Raw genomic sequence first — 21,165 nt, 5'->3', positions numbered from 1 at the left:
ATCATAGTATCAGATGGACTGAGGCGGAGTTTCCACAGTTTCCCAGCGCCCTTTACCAACATGGCTGCCGGCGCGAGGAGCTCTGGGACTTGTAGTCCGGACAGAGCGTGTCTTCCTTACCTGAGAGGGGCGCGCTCTCGGCATTCACGGAGAACGTGCGTGGACCCGCGGTGGCTGCTGGGAGATGTAGTTCTCGTCTGCCCCTCCTGTTTCCGGTGCCGTCACGGGACAGAGAAGTCGGTGACAGCCCCGAGGGCCCCCGCCCCGCACCCATGGCCGAGCCGGACCGTGAGTCGGGGGCACGGGTGGGAAGGTCGGGCCGCGCCGGGGCCTGGCTGAAGGCTGCAGGCCCCGGGGCCCGAGGTCGGGCAGGAGATCCCGGCTGCCTTGCGGCTGGACGGGGAAAGGGAGAGGAGTGGGGTTCGGGACAATCGCCAAGTGATCCATTGGATTAAGTCGGTGGGTGTCTGGGTCGCGAGAATTCACGGGTATGTTCGCCCCGTTCGCCGTGATCGTGATCGCTGGTGATCATGTATTTCTCGCACTTTGCTGAGGACCCGGGTTGCTGAGGACTTAGGTTGGCGCGATCCCAGTTGGCCAGGGGAGTTGGGGGTAGTTATGTGGGATGCTAGCGGAGCCCCGGGTGTCCCCTCCTGTCTCTTCCCCCTAGTTCCCGCGCCTCACGGAAACCCCACATCCACCTGCACACCACCTCCCCCAAACCCACCTCCAGCTGGAGTGTCTCCTCTCTTCCTTGGGAAACTTCTTTTTGGCCGTAAACAGAACTCTCCTCCATCCACGTACAACACCTAGCTAACCTCCTTCCTAAGGCGGGATCATCCCCTTTCTCTCACCCAGCCCGTGTCTTGGCTCACACACTCTCTTCCCGGCTCTCATCGCTCCATTAATCTCTGCCTTTCCCCCTCCCCTCCCTCTATCCTGCCTTGGCCCACCATCTCCTACCCCGGAATAACTAAGTGAGGGGGGTTCTCTTGCCCCCATCCCCCAGCGTTGGAGCTCTGAGTTCTCCCTTAACCGTTCCCCCCTCTATAACCACATCTGCTCCCCCAGCCTCTGACCCTGTGGAGACCCAGACAGGGAAGGTGCAGGAGGCGCAGGTGAGATGGGGGGCAAGGGTGGAGGGAAGGAGAGAGTTGGACTTGTTTGCACTCCCCAGTGGGGGGTGAGGGTGGGTGGGAGGGAGGTGGCAGGGGAAAGACAGTTCCCTGGGCACTCAGCTTGCTGCCCGAGCCTCATTCCCAGGTCAGCCTCCAGGGAATGGTGGTTTGGGGGTACTATGTAAATGGGGTGTGTGGCCTGGAGCCCCCTCTGCCCTCCCAAAATGTTCCTCTTTCCTCGCTCCCTCTCCCCGCCCCTCTCTCTGAACCTCACCTGTGCTGGGCCAGGGAGTGGCAGGTCTCTGATTTGATCCCAAACTCAGGGCTCTCCTGGACTGGTGGTACAAGGGACAGGAAAGTGACCCTCTGGGGTGATGATAGCTCAGAGCCCCTTGGGACCTCAGAGTCGGTTTTTGTGGTAGGGGGTTGGTGGGTGGGGAGGGATCTGCCAGGCCCATTCCTGGAAGAACCCCAGGTGGGTCTGGGGTGCACCCCAAGTTTCCGATGCATTGTACCAAGTGAGGGGTGATTTCAAATTTTAGGGCTGGTGTTAGGTGCAGCCTGGGTGGGGCGGTGGGCTGATAGTTCAGGAGTCAGTGGCCAGATTGAGGGGATCAGGGTTGGTGTCTTAGGGCTCTTCTGGCAGTTTTGCGCCCCACTTTCTGTTGGACGGAGTTGGGTGGGCAGCAGGTCTAGGGCCATTTGACAGATGAGGCATTGGAGGCAGAGTAGCTGAAGAATTTGCCTCTGTCCCTCTGTCTGACCATAGGAGCAGGGAGGGAGGCTTTGGGGCTCCTCCAACCCCCCCTTTAGCCTGCCTGCGCCCACCTGCTGAGGCAAAGCCTTCTACAGAGCCCCACTGCCTGCGTGCCAGCAGCCCCAGCCGCCAGGTCCAGGGAAGCTTCTAGAGTGGGCCAGGGCAGGAACTGGGGAGAAGGCACCTTCCAGACAGGGCCAGAAGGTGTCACGGCTTCTTTTGCTGTTGTTGCTGTTTTTGTCAGCCATACCGGGCAGTGCTCAGGACTTACTCCTGGCTCTGCACTCAGGAATCACTCCTGGTGGGCTCAGGAGACCACATAGGATGCCGGGGATCGAACCCAGGTCAGCCGCATGCAAGGCAACCCGGCCACCCTACCCGCTGTATTATCTCTCTGGCCCCCGTGTCAGAGCTTCTGCACAGCTGGTTAACCAGTGTCAAGAGACAAGGTTTGTTGCTACAAAGGTGCCAGAGCCAGACATTCTGTTGATTTGCGGTGCTGTGCTGTGAGTAACCAGGGCTAGAGAGGGCCTGGATGTGGGTGGCGAGCAGCAGGTGGTCTAGTGAGCCTGTTCGGGGACCCTGTCTGTGGCCCCGCTGCCGACTGGGAAGGGGGATCTGTCCTAGATGGCTGCAGAAAATGACGGGACAGCATAGTATGACCTTCTGGACTAAGAATGAATTTTGTTTATCTGTCGATCTATTTATTAATTTTGGGTTGGGGGGAGGGTCTCACCAGCAATGCTCAGGTTAGTTAATTGCTTCTGGCTCTGCATTCAGGGATCACTCCTGGCAGGGCTAAGGGGACCATATCGGGTGCCAGGGATTGTCAGCCACATGTAAAGCAAGCGACTGACCTGCTGTACCGTCACTCCAGCCCATGTTCATTTCTTTATTGTTTGTTTTTGTTTTTATTTTTGTTTTGGGGTAACACCAGACGATGTTCAGGGTAACTCCTAGCTCTGCACTTAGGAATCACTCCTGGCAGTGCTCAGGGGACCTTATGGGATGCTGGGGATCAAGCCCAGGTCGGCCACTTGCAAGGCAAGCTCCTTACCTGCTGTACTATTGCTCCCGATCCATGTTTATTTCTTTATTTGGGGTTTGGAGCCCTGCCCAGTGGTTCTCTAGGGACCATGCAATTCTGGGACTCACACTCAGGGCTTCTGCATGCAAACCGGGTGTTATGACTCCCACTGTACCATCTCCACAGCCTAAGAATGAATTTTTTTTCCCTTTGTTTTTGGGAACACACCCGGCAGTGCTCAGGGGTTACTCCTGGCTCTTCACTCAGGAATTACTCCTGGCGGTGCTCAGGAGACTCCCCCTACATGATTTTTCTGTTCGGAGCAAAACTCTGGGGGAATAACCATTTCTGTTAATAATGACTAATGGGGGAGGGGGACATACTCAGGCAAAAGTGCCTGACAGCTAAAACCTGTGAAGTATCTTGGGAAGGAAGGGAGCTTCCAGTTTAAGGTGTGGGCCCCCACTCCCCGAATGTGAGTGAGGGGAGAGAGGGGGTTGTTGGAGGCAGGAGAGTGAGTTGGGCCCTGCACGGCCCCACCTTGGCCATGCATAGAGGGGCTTCATTTGGCTCAGGAGCCCCGGCCAGAAGCCAGATCCTACCCTGAGCACTGGGCGAGCCCGGCTGGATGGCAGCGTTGCCCTAGAAGATACAATAAATGGGGAAAGGGGCTTTTTTTTTTGCCTTTTTTTGGGGGGGTGGGGGACACACCCAGTAATGCTCAGGGATTACTCCTGGCTCTGCACTCAGGAATCACTCCTGGCGGTGCTCGGAGGACCATATGGGATGATGGGAATGGAACCATATGGGATGTTGGTGATCAAACTCGGGTCGGCCACAAGCAAGGCAAACGCCCTACCTGCTATGCTATCATCCCTAGGGAAAGGATTTTAGAGGGGGGGAAGTGGGGGGTCAGCCCAGACATGCCACGCCCTTGGAGAGCTGTGGGTGGGGAGGACAGGTCAGACCAGCTTGGGGGGACGGACAGGAAGTTGGGGGAGGGAGGCGGGAGGTGTCTAGACTTTGGGGGTGTGGGGCCCACACTGAGGCAAGGCCCAGGAGAAGGAGCAATTTGGGGGAGATGTTAGGCAGTGAGGAGTTGGGCAGGGGGGAGGGTCACCCTAAGGGAGGTGTCATGGGAGCCCAGATCTGGGGAGAGGTGGCATCTCTTGGGATTGGTGAGGGCATGGCCAAGGCAAGTAGCGCAGGGGACGGTGGTGCGGGAGGGGGTTGTGCCAGGACAGAGCCCTGAGAGCAGACGGGAAGCCCGGCTGAGGGAAGGAGTGGATAAAGAGACAGAGGGTTGGAAAAGCTGGGGTTGGGGGGCTGCCAGATGGAGGCTGGCCACAGTGCAAGGAGGACTACCCAGGGGGAACTGCCATGGCCCCTGTCCCAGGAGTGAGTGGGGCTGGGAGGGCTGCAGGGATTGAGGTGCCCCCCACAAACCGCTGCACACACATAACAGTGTGGCCTGTGCTTCTGGAGGCACCCCCCTTCCTCCTCCCAGCACCCCCCGGCTCTGTGTGCAGCAGGACCCCGGAACCTCAGTCCAGAGCTCATGCCCCCGCCTGCCCCAAGCCCCCTGCACGTGCCCTCAGGCCCACCGGCCAACCAGAGCCCTCCCCCAAACCCCGGTGGCACCCCCACTCCCTAACCCTACTTCTCGGGCCTGGTCACCCCCACCCCCCACCCCTTCCAGGACTCTGATTCTGACGCTGAGGAAGGAGCCGTGGGCGGAGAAGCGGAGAGTGAGTACCACTCCTGGTCGCAGGGACGCGGGGCAGGGCCGGGCCGGGAGGAAGGGGGGTGACACGCGAAGCTTGTGACCTGGGGTGCCAGCACCCCGAGACCTCTGGCTGGGCCAGCCCACGCTCACTGCCCTCTCCCCTGCGGCCAGTGGACTTCCTGCGGAATTTCTTCTCCCAGACCCTGGGTCTGGGCTCCCAGAAAGAGCGTCTGCTGGATGAGCTCACCCTGGAGGGGGTGTCCCGCTACATGCAGAGCGAGCGCTGTGAGTACCCCGCCCCCCCCCGCCCCCTTGGCGCCCCCCCCCCCCCGCCCACGCGCCTTCTCACAAGACACCAGCATGGACCCACCCCAACCCTAAAGCCCACTCTGAGCCGTGGGGGTGGGGGCTGTCCCCGCTTCCTCACATTGTCAGATGCAGGCTCCCTCCCCGGCACCACAGGTCACTGTGTCTGTGCACTGTGCAGACCCTGGGTCTCGTCTCCTCCGACCCCCCCTCACTGGCCTGGTCGCCAGAAGGCAGAGGACAGTCAGAGACCAGCTCCAAGGAACAGATTGAAGAGGGTGTCGCAGCCACTGCAGCCTTGGGCTCCGTGGCTAGTGCCCAAGGAGGCTTGTGGGGGTGGACAGAGAGTCCAGGTGGCCAGAGTCAGAAAACCCAGACCGCAGCCATCCCTGTGAGGGTTCTGTACAGCCTGTTCTCTGTCTCTCTGTGTCTCTCTCTCCTCTCTCTGCTCTCCTCTCTCACCTCTCTCTCCTCTCTGTCTCTCTCCTCTCTGTCTCTGTCTCTCTCTCGACTCTTGAGGGTCACACCCAGCGATGCTCAGGTCACTCCTGGCTCTGCACTCAGGAATTACTCCTGGTGGTGCTCAGGGGACCCTATGGGGTGCTAGAGATCAAACCCGGGTCGGCCTTGTGCAAGGCGAATGCCCTCCCCGCTGTGCTGTCGCTCCAGCCCACCCCACCCCCCCAAGAACAGCCTGTTCTTGATAAGACCTTCTCTGGTTTCCCTGGCCTCCAGTCGTGGCCTTCACCCTGCCCTGGGCCCCCCCTTGGCTGGCCCCGATACTGGCTGCAGCCATGTGCCAGTGCTCAGGGCCGGGGGAAGGTGCAGCGTTGATTCTCTCTGTGCCCAGCACCTAGATTGTGGAGAAGCACCACTGAGGGCTCGTGATGCTCCGGCCGGGTGCTTACCAGGCTCCCAAGCTGAGGCCTTTACAGGCGTCGTCTTGTTTGATCTTTATTATTATTAGTTTTAGTGGTGCCGGGAATCAGACCCAGGGCCTCAGGCGTGCAAAGCCTGCGCTCTACCCGCTCTGCAGCTCTTGTGGCTGACGTTCCCCGGAGCCCAGAGAGATCTGGACAGAGGAGGAATCTGAGACCCGGGGAGACAGTGAGTCACAGCCAGAGAGAGGCAGAGCTGGGAAGGACCCCAGCCCGGCTGAGTCCAGAGCACAGGGTCCCTCCCCCCGGGTCTGGCCACAGAGGCAGCAGACTCACTTTGCTTAGGCGAACCCCCAGAGCTCGGACACGTGGGGCTGTCCCGCAGCTGCGTGGCAGGGCTGTGCCCTCCAGCCGCTAAGGAGGCCACAGGCCATTTTCACACCCCGGGTAGGTGTGGATTGAGTCCTCCTGCACCATGGAGGCCCCCCAGGCCGCACCCCAATATTCAGGGATGCTGTGCTTCTAAACATGTGAACCTCGGGGCTCTAGGAGCTCAGGGAGCATCGACTCCGAGAGTCACAGTGACCACAGTGGCCACGGGTGCAGGACTGTGTAGACCGAGACAGAGCCAACAGACCCCAGAGGGGTCCTTCGGACTGACCGAGACCCCAGGGCTGCCGAGCAGGAGGGCCGGGTTGAAGGCCTTGCCTGCTCCCCTGGTTTCGGGCTGTGGGCTGAGTGTGGCCAGCCATGTGGTGGGTCCCTAAAAGCCCCCAGATTCCTGGGCAGTGGGTGTGTGCTGGCACTTGATCGTGTCAGCCTGAGAGGATGGGAGGGGGTCGGGGGTCCCAGGAACGGTCGAACCTGACAAAAGTAGAGGATCACCCCAGATGTGTCCAAGGACTTGGGGGTTTTGTTTGTTTGGTTGGTTCTGGTTTGGGGGCCACCCCCAGCAATGCTCAGGGCTTACTCCTGACTGCGTTCAGGGACCGCTCCTGGAAGGGCTTGGGGTGGGTGGGGGGTGCCAGGGATTGCAACCAGGTCCACCGCTTGCAAGGCAGACGCCCTTCCTGCTGTACTGTGGCTTCAAGCCCCCTCCCCCACAAAGATTTGTTTCTGTTTGTCATTTTGGGGCCACACCCAGCCATGCGAGGGGCTTGCTCTGGGCTTTCCGCTCAGATTCTGGGGCACTAGGTGAGGTGCCAGGATTGAGCCCTCACCACCCCTACCCCAAGACTTTGTTTTTAATAACTGGTGGCCCTGGTGGGGTGGGGGTGGGCGTGGGGGCGCCACTTCCCGCAACGGGAAAACCCACAGAACCATTCTCAGACTGGTTTTGAGTAGATCTAGTGAGACGCTTGTCTCTGCACAGCCCTTTCTCGTCAGCGGGCCCCGTCCTAAGCACTGGACTCTCTGTCCCCATGCCAGGCTCTCCACCTGTTGGCACTGGGTCAGTCCCCTTTCCCCTTTCCACGCCTCTGTTACCCATTTGTTCCACGGGGACGGCAGAATCATCATCGTATCCGGGAAGTTGGTGCACAAGGAGTAGCAAAGGGGCTGTGGGGGTTTGTCTTTTTTGATATTTAGTTTTGAGGCCACCCCTGGCAGTGCTCAGGGCTTACTCCTAGCTCTCCACTCAGGGATCACTTCTGGCAGGCTCAGGGGACCATTTGGGGTGCCAGGAGTCAAACCTGTGTTGGGCGTGTCCAAGGCAAACGCCCGACCTGTTGTGTATATCGCTCTGGCCCCGGGGCTGGGGGTTCCTGTGGGGTTCCTCCCTCAACCTGTGCATCACGTGACGCATCCACTTCTCCCCCAGGCCGCAGGGTCATCTGTATGGTGGGAGCTGGAATCTCCACGTGTAAGTGCCTCTCTGCTACCCCAACCCCCCACTCCCAGGAGGGAGAAGCCGTGTGTGGGGGGTTCCTCACCTGGGGAGGGGGGCCTGTGGTATAGATGGGAAGGGGCCCCCCATGTATGACCCTCCTTCCCAGCCTCTGGCATCCCTGACTTCCGCTCACCAACCACCGGGCTCTACGCCAACCTGGAGAAGTACAAGCTGCCCTACCCCGAGGCCATCTTTGAGATCGGCTTCTTCAAGGTGAGTGATGGCCTGGGGGTGTCTGCCCGGACAGGGCGGGAAGTGGGTGGATATTGAGTGCCCATCTGCCCACGATGTCTCGCCCACAGAAACATCCGGAGCCCTTCTTTGCCCTTGCCAAGGAGCTCTATCCTGGGCAGTTCAAGGTATGTTCTCTCTCTCTCTCTCTCTCTCTCTCTCTCTCTCTCTCTCTCTCTCTCTCTCTCTCTCTCTCTCTCTCTCTCTCTCTCTCTCTCTCTCTTCTCCTCCCTCTCTATCCGTCTCTCTCTCTCTCTCTCTCTCTCTCTCTCTCTCTCTCTCTCAGACAGCGGGTGTGGGAAGGACCCCTGGACCCTCAGACACTTCAAGAGAGAGGGTGTCAGTATGATAGTACAGCAGGGAGGGAATTTGCCTTACATGCAGCCGACCCAGGTTCGATCCCCAGTACTGGAGGATCCCCTATGGTCCTCCAGCACCGTGAGGAGTGATCCCTGAGTGCAGAGCCAGGAGTAAGCCCTGTGCATAACTGGGTCTGACCCCCAAAGCAAAACAAAATGTCCGAGGGCCATTAAGTCCCTGGGCCCTGGCTGGGAGGCCGGGACGCCCTGTGTGGGACTCCTGCTCCTGGCCCCTCCTTTCCTGGGCCCGCCTGTAAAATGAAGCCGGACATAGCCAAGGAGGAAGGTTGTTCAGGGCTGTGAGTTGGTGAAAGCCCAGATGCTGGAGCCAGACCGGCTTTGTGCAAACCCCAGTTCCTTCCCCCTCCAGCCAGGGGGGGCAGGAGCAGACATCCGCTTCCCCATCTGGGCCTCAGTGTCCTCATCTGTGAAATGGGCCGGTGCTGGGCTCCTGCACTTGCACTAACTGAAGGGCAGAGTGGGCAGGTGGGGGGAGGGGGAGGGCTGAAGCAGGTGCCACCCCTGGACGGGATTCCCGAGGCCTGCCCCATTGTTCTCTGCAGCCGACCATCTGTCACTACTTCATCCGCCTGCTGAAGGAGAAAGGGCTGCTGCAGCGCTGCTACACGCAGGTAGGGGGGCCAGCAGGGCTGGGGGGGCTGTCGGGGTGGGGGCCGCCGAAGCAGGGCCCAGCAGGCCCAGAGCGCAGTGCTGCCCGTCACGTGACCGCAGCGCTCATGACCCTCCCCACCCCCCTCAGCTGTCTTCCATCCTCCTTGGTCCAGCAAGCTCCCGCAGGGAGGGTCCCGCCATCTGAGGGGAACCTGGTATTGATTAGGGTTTTTCGGAGATCACCCCAAAAGCACTTGACCTGGCAAAACCTGCCGACTCTGAGTTTCCCAGGGCTGCCCTATGGGGCTTTTTATACGCAGGAGTCTTTCTGGGCTTGCACCTCTAACTTCGAAAATGTAGATGCCTCTATCTTTCTGTCACTTGTGTTTGAGGTTTCAGAGTCCTGTCTGTGGTTGGGGCAGGAGAGATAGTATGGCAGGGAGGGTGCTGGGTCTTGCAGGCGGCCAAGCCAGGTTTGATCCCCGGCATCCCATATGGCCACCTGAGCCTCTCCGGGAGTAATTCCTGAGTGCAGAGCCAGGTGTAGCCCCAAAACAACAACAAAAAGTATTTAATTTTGGTAATGGGATTGGTGTCGGAATGTTCAGTGCCCTGTACAAATCATCATCACTGTATCACTGTCAACACTGCCATCCTGTTGCTCATCGATTTGCTCAAGCGGGCACCAGTAACGTCGCCATTGTGAGACTTGTTGTTACTGTTTTTGGCATATCGAATATGCCATGGGTAGCTTGCCAGGCTCTGCCGTGCAGGCGGGATACTCTTGGTAGCTGGCCGGGCTCTCCGAGAGGGGCAGAGAAATCGAACCTGGGTCGGCGTGTACAAAGCAAACACCCTACCTGCTGTGCTATCGCTCCAGTCCGAACAGATCATCATAAAAATAAAATTTAAAAAGTAGTTTTTTTTAATTAAAAAAATAAAATAAGGATTGGCCTGTGGGGCAGGATCCATAGCACAGTGGGTCGGGCATTTGCCTTGCATACAGTTGACCCAGTTTCAGTCCCCGGCACTCTGTATGGTCCCCTGAGCATCACCAGGAGTAACCCCTGAGCATTGCCCGATGTGACCCCAAAACAAAAAAAATTAATAAATAAAGACTGTCTGGGCAGGAAGGGTTAAGGCACCCTCATGCATATAGCCAACCTAAGTTCAGTTCCCAGCACCCCATAGGGTCCCCCGAGCACCCCCAGGAGTGAGTCCTATGCAGAGCCAGGAATCAGCCCTGGGCATTGCCTAATATGGTCCCAAAGTAAATAGGTTAAAAAAAAAATCCAAAGCAATTATTTTGAGAAGGCCAGAGACAGTGCAGCGGGCAGGGCTCTTGCCTTGCACGAAACCGACTCAGGTTCAATCTCTGGCACCCCTGTGGTTTCCCAAACCTTCCAGGAGTAAACCCTGAGTATTACCCAAAAACAGAAAAAAAAAATCAAACATTTTGGGCCCTTTGAGTCTCTCCAGGCTCAGCCTTTTAGTATGAATTAGATTTTGGCGCGGCACTGTGGCCATGGGCGCAGCCCTGGACAGCGAGTCTCCAGACTCTGCTCTTGGCAGTCCCCTCTCCTGCCATCCCCCATCGACCTTCATGAACACGCGTCGAGATGGCATGACAGGGCGCGGGGCGATAGCACAGCGGGGAGCGCGCTTTACTGGCCTTGGGTTCGATCCCCAGCATCCCATAGGGTCCCGCATCATCGCCAGGAGTGATTCCTGAGCGCAGAGCCAGGAGCAGTCCCTGGGCATCGCCAGGTATGGCCCCAAAACCAACCGCCCCCAACGCCAGGACAGGCTGAAGCAGCGATAGAATCATGCCTCAGAACCCCCACCCACCTACCCCCATTCATGAGCAGAAAGAGGTCCCGTTTCTGGGTACTCCTGCACCTGCAGTGCGCGCGGCTGCCGGCAGGGGGACCAGCGCGCCCTTTGCTGGCCTGGGGATCTCCAGCTGGTCCTGGGGGAGGGTCCGGGCCGCCCCCTGGCCCCCCGGGGAGCCCCGCGCTCAGGATAAGCCTGCCCTTTCTTCCCGTGCGCTCTGCGCGGTCCGGCCACCACACAAACGGCACTTGTGCGGGATCTCTGGCCGTCCTCCCCACGGCCCGGCCGGCCAGCCCCACTTGTCGGCGGCTGTCCCAAGTGTTAGGCCGTGCCAGGCCCTGCTGACCGGCACAAAGCAGATACCCCTGCCTGCCCTGGAGCGGGGACACTGAGGCCCGGGAGAGCCGTGGGCAGGAAGGACGAGGAGCAGATGGTGAGAAGCAGAGAGCACAGTTATGCAGGCCCAGGAGAATTGTGTATGGGGGTGGGGGGGAGGGGTGTCCCGTACACAAGGGCACAGTTACAATGAGAACTGTGTCTGTTTCAGGGAATTCATCTGGTTGTGGGGGTATAGTGCAGGAGTAAAGGCACTGCCAGTCATGGGGCCAACCCCCTTTCGGTTTTTTTTTTTGGGGGGGGATGGGGAAAGCCCATACCCAGTGGTGCTCAGGGTCGACTCCTATTTTTGTTTGGTTTTGGACCACCCGCCACTATGCTCAGGGGTTACTCAGAAATTACTCCTGGTGAGGCTTAGGGGACCATATGGCATGATGTCCAGTATGGAACCCGGGGCGGGGAGGTGGGGGGGGGTGCTGCGTGCAAGGCAGGCATCTGTCATCCTCCCCTCTGTCATCCCTCCAGCCCCCTCGGGGCTGAACTTGGCACTGTGCTCCTGACAGGGCTCAGGGGACCAGACAGGGTGCCAGGGTCGAACCTGGGTCAGCCATGTGCAAGGCAAGTGCCCTTACCTGCCCTACTTTTCTTCCAGCCCCCACATCCCCAGTTCAATCCTTGGTACCCCCATAAGCTTTCCAGATCACCCCCGGAGACGGCTAAAAAAAAAAAAGACAAAAGGCAAAAGAAGGGCTGGAATGATAGCACAGCGAGTAGGGCGTTTGCCTTGCACATGGCCAATCCAGGTTCGATTCCCAACATCCTATATGGTCCTCCAGCACCGCCAGGAGTAATTCCTGAGTGCAGAGCCAGGAGTAACCCCTGTGCTTCGCTGGGTGTGACCCAGAAAGCAAAAAAAAAAAAAAAAAAAAAAAAGAAAAGAAAAGAAAAAGAAAGAGAAAGCAAAATCTTGGGGCGTGAGTGTTAGTGTGGCAGGTAGGGCGCTTGCCTTGTACAAGGCCAACCTCAGTGTGATCCCCCACACCCTGTATCCAAGTGGTCCCCCCAGACCCCACCAGGAGTCATCCCTGAGCCCAGAGCCAGAAGTAAGCCCTGAGCACTGCCCACAAAATTTTTTTTTTTAAGTTTCATTCTCATTTCATGAAACCGTTTCATTCACACTTGTGGCCCTCTTTAACCTTCGTTGTTTTGGACTTTGACCCCACTTTCTGGAACACCCCATGTGTGCTGCTTTCTGAGCTGTGATGATGCGGCCCTTGGATCTGGGAGTGACGCCCAGGACACAGCAGCGTCCTCCACACCTGCCCTGCCCGCAGCTGCTCATCCAGGCGCCTGTGTGATTCCGGTGTCTCTGCCGGGTCCGCTAGAAGTCGGCCTCTGAACCTGGCTTCTCCACTCGCCCCGCCAGCCGCATCCCCACCCCGAAGCTTCCTGCCCTTTGGTCTGTTTTATTTTGGTCCTGTCCCCTTCCCTTCACTGTTGTCATGGTGACTTGGTTGCCACCCTCCGCGGGGAGGACACGCTTGGTGGCAGTGCTCGCACTGGGAATCACATGTGGGGCCAGGCCAGGGACCACATTCTGTCATTCCTGCCAGGCAGGTGCCCGACTAACTCAGTCACCCGAAATCCTGCTTTTTATTTTATTTAAAAAATAAGTTTTTGAAATGTTTTGGATCATACCCAGCGATGGTCAGGGATCACTCCTGGTAGTGCTCAGGGGACTACAGGGGGTGGCAGGGGTCAAACCCAGGTCAGCTGTGTGCAAGGCAGGCGCCCTCCCTTCTGTACTATCTCTTCAGCCTGCTTTTTTTTTTTTCTTAAGTTTTTTGCACCACACCCGGCAGTGCTCAGGACTTAGTCCTAGCTAGGCACTCAGGGTTCATTCCTGGCAGCTCTCGGGGAACCAGATGGGATGTCCGGGACTGAACCCAGGTCAGCTGTGTGCAAGGCCAGTGCCCTTCCTGCTCTGCTGTCTTTCCTGCTCTTCAGAAATCACCCTCAGGACCGGGGTGGGAGGTGGCTCCATGGCTCCAAGCTTCTGCCTGGACAGTCTGAGGTCGTGAGTCTGATTCCAGTCCAAGGACAGACCCAGCAGCTCCACTCTGCAGGACTGCCAGTGCCACCACAGAGCGTGCAGCCCCTGGCACGACCTGAGAGCACCGCGGGGAGCGCCATGACTGCCAAGCGTGTGCACCTCTGTCTCTCCAGCCCTAGGGAATTTTTTTTTTCTATTTGGGTCACACCCAGCAATGCTCAGGGGTTATTCCTGGTTCATGCACTCAGGAATTACTCCTGGCAGCACTCGGGGGACCATATGGGATGCTGGGAATCGAACCCAGGTCAGCCGCGTGCAAGGCAAATGCCCTACCCACTGGGCTATCGTTCCAGCCCTGGGAAATATATTTTTATTAAGTAGAACAAAACTTGGTAGGATTAGTTGACTTTTTTTTTTTTTGCTTTTTAGTTCACACCCGGCGATGCACAGGGGTCACTCCTGGCTCTTCACTCAGGAATTACCCCTGGCAGTGCTCAGGGGACCATATGGGATGCTGGGAATCAGACCCGGGTTGGCCACATGCAAGGCAAATGCCCTACCCGCTGTGCTATCACTCCAGTCCCAAGTTGACTTTGTTATTGTTTCTTTCTGGGTCGCACCCAGCAATACAGAGGGGTTACTCCTGGCTCTGCACTCAGGAATTACTCCTGGAGGTGCTCGGGGGACTATATGAATGAGTCGAACCCAGGTCAGCTGTGGGCTGTGTCAAGGCAAACGCACTACCCACTGTGCTATCACTCCAGCCCCTAGTTGACCTTTTAACAAGCTGTCATAGATGGTGTTTCAATTAGCAGTATGCTGGTTTTTCTTTTTTATGTGAGAGAGAGAGAGTGTTTGTGTGTGTGTGTGTGTGTGTGTGTGTGTGTGTGTGTGTGTGTGGGACCACACTTAGTAGTGCTCAGGGATTCCTGATGAGGTTCGGGGCTCATTATGGGATGCTGGGGATTGAACCCAGGTCGGCTGCATGTGAGGCAAGCGCCCTACTCATTGTACCATTTCTCCAACCCCCGATATGAAGTCGTGGAATGAAAAGTGAGCCACATGGGGCCTGGAGATAGTACAAGGATTCCTAGACGCCAGTCCTCCCAGCACCGCTGGGTGCAGCCCTGGAGGGCCCCAGTGTCACAGGATGGTCTGGGTCTCCCCACCTCTGCAGGGCCCAAGCAGCACTGCCGCCCCAGGTCCTTGCGTTATACCACCAGCCTGAATGGCGGAGGGTCGCCCGTGGGGTCCCTGGGGCCTCGTGAGCACTGCGTGGGACACTGCCCTCCCTGAGAAGCGAGCCAAGGTTTTAAACCCACAGGAAATAAATAAAACTGCAGAGATTGTGGGTCAGAGAGATAATATAGCGGTAGAGATAATACAGTGGGCCAGAGAGATAAGACAGCGGGTAGAGATAATATAGCGGGTAGGGCACTCGCCTTGCACACAGCCCACCCCTGTTCCCTCCCCAGCACCACACAGCATCCCCAAACCGCCCGGAGTGGCCCCTGTGCACTGCCAGATGCGGCCAAACAAACACTGGCAAAGATTTCTCAGCGGGCGCCAGCTGAGGCTGCTCTGGGAGAAGGTATTGCCTTGGCCCAGGCCCCTCCCCGCCTATTTCCCGTGGGGTGTGGGGAGGGGGGTAGCCTCTGGGCCTGTTCCCAGATGGTGACATCAGTCTGCCTCCTGGCCTTCAGCAGAGAACTTTCTGGGTCCTTGTCCCTCCCAGGAACACTGCTGCTGCCCTCTGCTCTCACCTTTTTTTTTTTTTTAAACTTTTTGGGTCACATCCAGCGATGCTCAGGCTACTGTACTCAGGAATTACCCCTGGCGGTGCTCGGGGACCATATGGGATGCTGGGAATCAAACCCGGGTCGGTCGTGTGCAAGGCAAACGCCCTACCCACTGTGCTATCACTCCGGCCCTAGAAGTGATTTTTGAGCACAGAGACAGGTGTAACCCCTCAGCATTACCAAACATTCTCCCCCTTAGGGGAAAAAAATTTTTTTTTAATAAAATAAAAGAGGGGCGGAGAGATAGCACAGCAGGTAGGATGTTTGCTGTGCACACAGACGACCTAGGTTTGATCCCCGGCACCCCATATGGTCCCCTGAGCTGGCCAGGAGTGATCCCTGAGCTCAGAGCCGGGAATAAGTTCTGAGCATTGCTGGGTGTGGCCCCCAAACAAACAAACAAATCAATAAAATAAATAAAATAAAAGAGGGAAGAAGAATGACCGTCACCGGGCAGTTCTTGTTCACGCTCCTCCAGCTCTGCATTCACCATTCACACTGCACAGCCCGCCCCGTGGGAGCGGACAGTGGTGGGAAAGCCAGCAGGGCGGGGGTGGCGGACGGGGGGGGGTACAGCTGACTCTTGTCTGCATGTTTGAGGACAAGCTGCTTGCTGGCGCCGAGCAGAGGGCAGTTGGGGCCATCTGGTCAGGGAAAGAAGCGCCGCCTGTGGTTGGCCACGTCTCTGGGAAGCCGCAAGGCACAGCTGTGGGACAGGGACCGGCCATCTGCAGCTCCCGAGACCCCCGACAAGAGCAGCTGCAGAGGGGTGGGACACAGAGATCTCTGTGACAGAGGAGTGGAGTGTCAGCTGCAGAAGCAAAATTATCTCTTTGTTTTCTTTAAAAAAAAAAACAAAAACCATGCAGGAGGGGCTGGAGGGATAATGCAGCAGGTAGGGTGCCCGCCTTGCATCAGCCAACATGGGCTCAATCCCCCCACGGCACGTACGGTCTCCCAATCCCCCGCCAGAGTGATTGCAGATCCCAGAGCCAAGAGTAAGCCCTGAGCACTGCTGTGTGTGCCTCCCACCCCCAACACCACACACACACACACACACACACACACACACACACACACACACACACACACACACACACACACACACACACACACACACACACATGCAGGCTTCAGCCACCCTGGCACTAGATCCCAGTAAGCAGCCTGGTTGCTAACTAAGAAAATGGTGGGTTTCCACCCAGACCTGCGCCCTGGTTACAGGTTTATGTTAGTACTTGGCCGAAGCCGCCACATCCAGCTGTGCATTGAGCACTGCACAAGGCCACCACCTGGGAGGAGGGTCGGGGGACAGTGGAGACCTTGGAGCCATGCACCGAGGATTGCCATGGGTTTCAGTCTGGTAGCAGCGAGACAGAGTCTGGGTGGAACAAAAGGGCGTTTCTGTAAAACTGGCAGAATGGACGAGTCTGCAGCCAAACACCACAGGGGCAGGGCCCTCCAACTGGGCCTGGACCCACTGTCTCCCATGAGACAGTGTATGTGTGTGTGTGTGTGTGTGTGTGTGTGTGTGTGTGTGTGTTGCAGAGGAGAGAACTGGCATATGCCAGACAAGCGCTCTGTCTCAGAACTGCGTTTCTGGCTGTGACTTTTTTTTTTTTTTGCTGTTTTTTGTTTGTTGGTTTGGTTTGATTTTTGCGCCACACCCCATGGTGCTCAGGGGTGGCTCTTGACTCTTCACTCAGGGATCACTCCTGGTGGGCTCGGGGGACCATACGGGATGCCAAGGGTCACAGCCAGGTTGGCTGCATACAAGACAAACGTCCTTCCTGCGGTGCTATGGTTCCAGTCCTCACAGTTCAGAGTTTGGTCCTTGTGATGCGTCAGTACTGAGGGAACCACGCAGTGCTGGGGTCAAAATCAGGTGCTTGTGAGCGTGCGACACACATCCCTGGCCCGGCACTGTGACTGAATCGCCCTCTCTACATGGACAGGAGCACCAGGACTGTAACTCAGCAACTGAGCTCTAACCTTGCGTGCGTGAGGCCCCAGGTTCGATCCCTGTCACAGCCAAACTGAGAAAGAGCAGAGAGGACAGGAGAGTTTCTGCAGCCATGCAACTGGGCCGGCCCTCCCTCCTTGCCCTGGCCCCGAGGCTCCCTGTGCCACCATCTGACAGGGTGATCAGATCCCGCCCATGCCTCCTTGCAGAACATCGACACCCTGGAGCGTGTTGCGGGGCTGGAACCCGAGGACTTGGTGGAGGCCCACGGCACCTTCCACACGTCACACTGCGTCAGCCCGCTGTGCCGGCAGGAGTACCCCTTGAGCTGGATGAAAGGTGAGCGCCCCTGACTCCCCACCGTCCGTCCCCACCGCCACTCCAGGAACTGCACAGGGCTCCTGTCCTGCCCCATTGCGACACCTCATTTCTGGTTTGTTTTGATTTTGGGGGGGGGCACGCCCGGCTTATGCCTGGGGATCGCTCCTGTCGGTGCTGGGGATGGAACTCGGGGCTCCAACCGCCACAGGATGAGCACCTGCCCTTTGATCCTTCTCCTCTCCCCTGTCCTCGTGAGTAGATAATAGCAACCCCCCAATATTGGAGGTGGCTTTGAGGGTTCACTGCATCCAGCACCCCTCACAGCCCGGTGAGAAGGGGGTTCATTCAAGGTGTTAGCCAGTTTGCGCCTCCCACAGAGCCGGCCCCCAGGTTCTGGATCCCTTGACTCTTATTCTGTGGGTGCTGTGACCCCATCCTGCCTTGGTTACACCCCCGTCCTAGTAGAGCAGAATTGTCCAAAGAGCTTTCTGCAATATAAACTACTTCCATCTCTGCACACACACTCGAGTGTGTGTGGGGGGGGACGGGGGGGGGAGTGTGCTAGCAGCTATGCCCCAAGATCAAAATTTAAAAAATCTTGGTGGCTGGAGCGATAGCGCAGCGGGTAGGTCGTTTGCCTTGCACACGGCCGACCCGGGTTCGATTCCCTGCATCCCATATGGTCCCTCGAGCACTGCCAGGATTAATTCCTGAGTGCATGAGCCAGGAGTAACCCCTGTGCATCGCCGGGTGTGACCCAAATACCAAAAACAAAAAAAAAATTTTTTTAAAAACTTTTACTGCTTGACAGAAAAAAGCCCTCCTCACTCCCCCAGCCCTGCAGCTCCGACCCCTGTAGGGCCACTGAACCAGAGCGGGCTCAGGACCTGTGATGTATGATACCAGCTCCAGGCTGGCAGGACGGGAAGGGAGGTGGGGGTGTCCCGAGGTGCGCAGCGGGCAGGACTCACAGACGTCATGGGCCCTGCGGGTCAGGGCAGTGTCCCAAGAAACCCCACAAGCCGGCTGGCCCCCATCACGGGGGCACCCGCCCGTGTCTGGCCCCCATTGTGCCAGCCGAGAAGCACCGATGTCGCCCGTGGAAACTTATTCTGCAGCTCTCTGTGCCACTGGACAGAGCCCCCGTGTCCGGCAGGGGACAGCTGCATCCCGGGTGTCCTGAATAGCCCCCTGATGGGCAGCTGCAGGAACACTGTGCCATTCTGCCTCCCACCAGACAGGGCGACCCCCGGGAGCTGGGGTGCAGGGAGGACAGGAGCCCTGGAGGGTGGGCGAATGGACACAGGGACCCTGAGGGTGGCCGCGCCCATGGTGCTTTCCGCTGCCTTGATGGATAAGCAATGAGGGGCAAAGTTAAAAGGTCGGCGGGGGCGGGGGAGGGGCTGCTGCAGAAGGGGGGGGGGAACCCAGGGAAACCGGCTTTATCCCAGTGTGCCCTTTCCGCTCCCTCTGCTGCCGCCCCCCTGAACCCGGGCGAGAAGGGCACAGTCGAGTGTCTGCCCCTCCGCGTCCCTCCCTCCAGCAATGTGGACAGGTGCGGGGCGCGGGTGGGGCTCTCTAAGCAGGGAGGCCGGGCTGGAGAAATAGCCCAAAGGGCTGGACTTACGCGTTGCCTGTGGGAGGCCCAGGGTTGGTCCCTGGCACAACTCGGTTCCCCCAGCACCCGCAGGTGTCACCCAAACACCCAACCCTAAAACAGAAAGGAGGCTCTTTCTGCGCCAGGCACAGGGGGCACCCGGGGCCCGGACGGACCCGTGGAGAGCGGAGGGGGGGAGGTCCTCACCTTCCTCACTGTCCCCTTCCCCAGAGAAGATCTTCTCCGAGGTGACTCCCAAGTGTGAGAAGTGTCAGAGCTTGGTGAAGCCTGGTGAGCAGGGGTGAGGGGTGGCCAGGGAGGAGGGACCCCCCACACACACACACTTATGCATGCCCACAGGGTCACCCCAAACCTGAGGGTAAGTGGCTCCTGCCGGCCTGGCCAGCCACATCACCAGTTTCTCCTCCCCCCCACCCCCATCCATCCTTTCTCTGTGTCTGTGTGTCTGTCCTGTCTCTGGCCTCAGACATCATCTTCTTTGGCGAGAACCTGCCGGCGCGCTTCTTCTCCTGCTTGCAGTCGGTGAGTGTCCCCCACACCCGACCCGGCCGGCCCCCCCTCCCTGCTCCCCCCCACCCCACGCCTCACTGGCTGCTTCCTCGCAGGACTTCCGGAAGGTGGACCTCCTCATCATCATGGGCACCTCCCTGCAGGTGCAGCCCTTCGCCTCCCTCATCAGCAAGTAGGTGGGCAGGGGGCGGGGCGGGGGCGGGGCACTGGGCGCCGGAACAGGGGGGCTCACGGCATCTTCCCGCAGGGCCCCCCTCTCCACCCCGCGCCTGCTCATCAACAAGGAGAAGAGTGGCCAGGTGAGGGGCTTCGTGGACGCGCCTTCTCCAGCCATGCCCTGACAGCGTGCCTGCAGCAGGCGCGCGTGCACAAGCACGCACACCCAGACGCAGCATGCGCACACACAGCGTGCACGCACGGTCACGCGTGCACACACCTGCACACACCCCCTCTCTAGCACCCACACAGATGTGCACACGCTCCTGCAGGCCCGCACACGCTCGCACGCAGGTGCCCGCACACATTCACTTGTGCGCACGTGCACACGCACCGGTCTCCCACACACACTCAGAGTCCCTGGGCCCCCGAGGTCGTTTCTGTTCTTGAGCAACTGAGCCTCAAAGAAGAAGACCCCCCCAACCCCAACCCCGCACCCCCTTGGGAGGGCCGTTCCCTGGACATGGCTTGGGCAGTTCCCTCGCAGGCACCACTAGGGGGCGCCCCGCACCACAAAGAAGGCGATTGGGGTGGGGGAGTCCTCCAGACTTGTGTGGGGGAGGGGGGTTCTGCGCTCTTATGAGCCCCCGACCCCTCACCTTCCCCGCAGACGGACCCGTTCCTGGGGATGATGATGGGCATGGGAGGCGGCATGGACTTTGACTCCAAGAAGGCCTACAGGTGAGGCCTGGCCTGTGGTGAGCACAGCGGTGCAGGGGAGGGGGTGGCGGAGGACAGGCTGGGGGCTGACTACCCCCCAACCCCTGCCGCAGGGACGTGGCCTGGCTGGGTGACTGCGACCAGGGCTGCCTGGCCCTTGCCGACCTCCTGGGATGGAAGGTGAGGAGCTTGCACCCCTCTATCCACCCCCACCACCACATCCTCTCCCCCCACCCCCCCACCCCCGGGCCGGGCCCCTGAGGTGTAGTGACCTGGCCTCTCACTCCCTGCAGAAGGAGCTGGAGGAGCTGGTCCGGAAGGAGCATGCCCGCATCGATGCCCAGGCAGAACCAAGGAGCCCCAACCCCACCTCCACCTCAGGGCCTTCTCCCGGGGCCTCCCCACCCCCCGCCAAGGAGCAGACCCAGTGACCATGGCGTGTCCCCTGCAGGATCCACACCTCCTTCAGGGCAGCCCCTCTAACTTATAGCTCTCCTCCTCTGGACGCGCTGAACAGTTCCCCAATCTCTTAATCAAGCCCCGCCCACGCCCGAGTGCCCCCCATCTCCCAGAACCCTGACCAGTCTAACACCGTGGGGCCGACTGGGGGTGGCCGTCTCTAACAGCCCCAGCCCCTCCCAGGGGTGAGGCGCCCCCCTCCCCTAATTTCCTAACTGCTCCCAGCAGCCAGACGGTCTCCCCGACTGCTAACCACCCCAGCATGGGAGTCCCGGGGCCTGTGGCCACACAGACGGAGCCTAACCTAGCCTGGCCGGGGCCGGGGTATGGGCCCCCACGCCCTCGCCGCGTGGGTCGGGGTCTGAGCCTGGAAACCTCAGCTCCCAAAGTGGGTGCTGCCCCCTCGTCTTGGGGGCCCCCTTCCCGTGCAGGGACGGGCAGCCTATCCGTTGCTCTCTGCTGGAGACAAATTAAACGCTCGGAGCTAACCAGTCA

The 21,165-nt window shown here is 59.0% G+C and overlaps 1 protein-coding gene across 5 annotated transcripts; it reads left to right on the top strand.

Moving 5' to 3' along the window:
• Nucleotides 1–164: 164 nt before the first annotated feature.
• On the top strand, nucleotides 165–21,165 carry SIRT2 (sirtuin 2). Of its 5 annotated transcripts, none has more exons than XM_055145825.1 (16): nucleotides 184–288; nucleotides 1,072–1,118; nucleotides 4,602–4,650; nucleotides 4,800–4,913; nucleotides 7,632–7,673; nucleotides 7,807–7,913; nucleotides 8,003–8,059; nucleotides 8,854–8,922; nucleotides 17,096–17,225; nucleotides 19,036–19,095; nucleotides 19,292–19,347; nucleotides 19,431–19,507; nucleotides 19,583–19,634; nucleotides 20,162–20,232; nucleotides 20,325–20,391; nucleotides 20,505–21,165. In XM_055145825.1, exons 1-16 carry the CDS (start codon nucleotides 273–275, stop codon nucleotides 20,640–20,642), a joined length of 1,152 nt encoding a protein of 383 aa, XP_055001800.1. In that variant the 5' UTR covers nucleotides 184–272; the 3' UTR covers nucleotides 20,643–21,165. The 5 variants fall into 5 exon arrangements, with proteins under 5 accessions (XP_055001804.1, XP_055001800.1, XP_055001803.1 ...); XM_055145826.1 differs by lacking the exon at nucleotides 184–288 and adding an exon at nucleotides 471–488; XM_055145829.1 differs by lacking the exon at nucleotides 1,072–1,118 and having other exon boundaries at nucleotides 165–288.

Source organism: Sorex araneus, chromosome 8 (genome assembly GCF_027595985.1).
Source record: "Sorex araneus isolate mSorAra2 chromosome 8, mSorAra2.pri, whole genome shotgun sequence".
Taxonomy (NCBI): Eukaryota; Metazoa; Chordata; class Mammalia; order Eulipotyphla; family Soricidae; genus Sorex; species Sorex araneus.
This window is presented reverse-complemented; position numbering and strand designations above follow the sequence as displayed.

Coding starts and splice junctions, on each gene's coding strand:
- SIRT2 (XM_055145825.1), top strand. Junction 1,119..4,601: donor GGAAGGTGCAGGAGGCGCAG/GTGAGATGGGGG, acceptor CACCCCTTCCAG/GACTCTGATTCTGACGCTGA. Junction 19,348..19,430: donor TCTTCTCCTGCTTGCAGTCG/GTGAGTGTCCCC, acceptor GCTTCCTCGCAG/GACTTCCGGAAGGTGGACCT.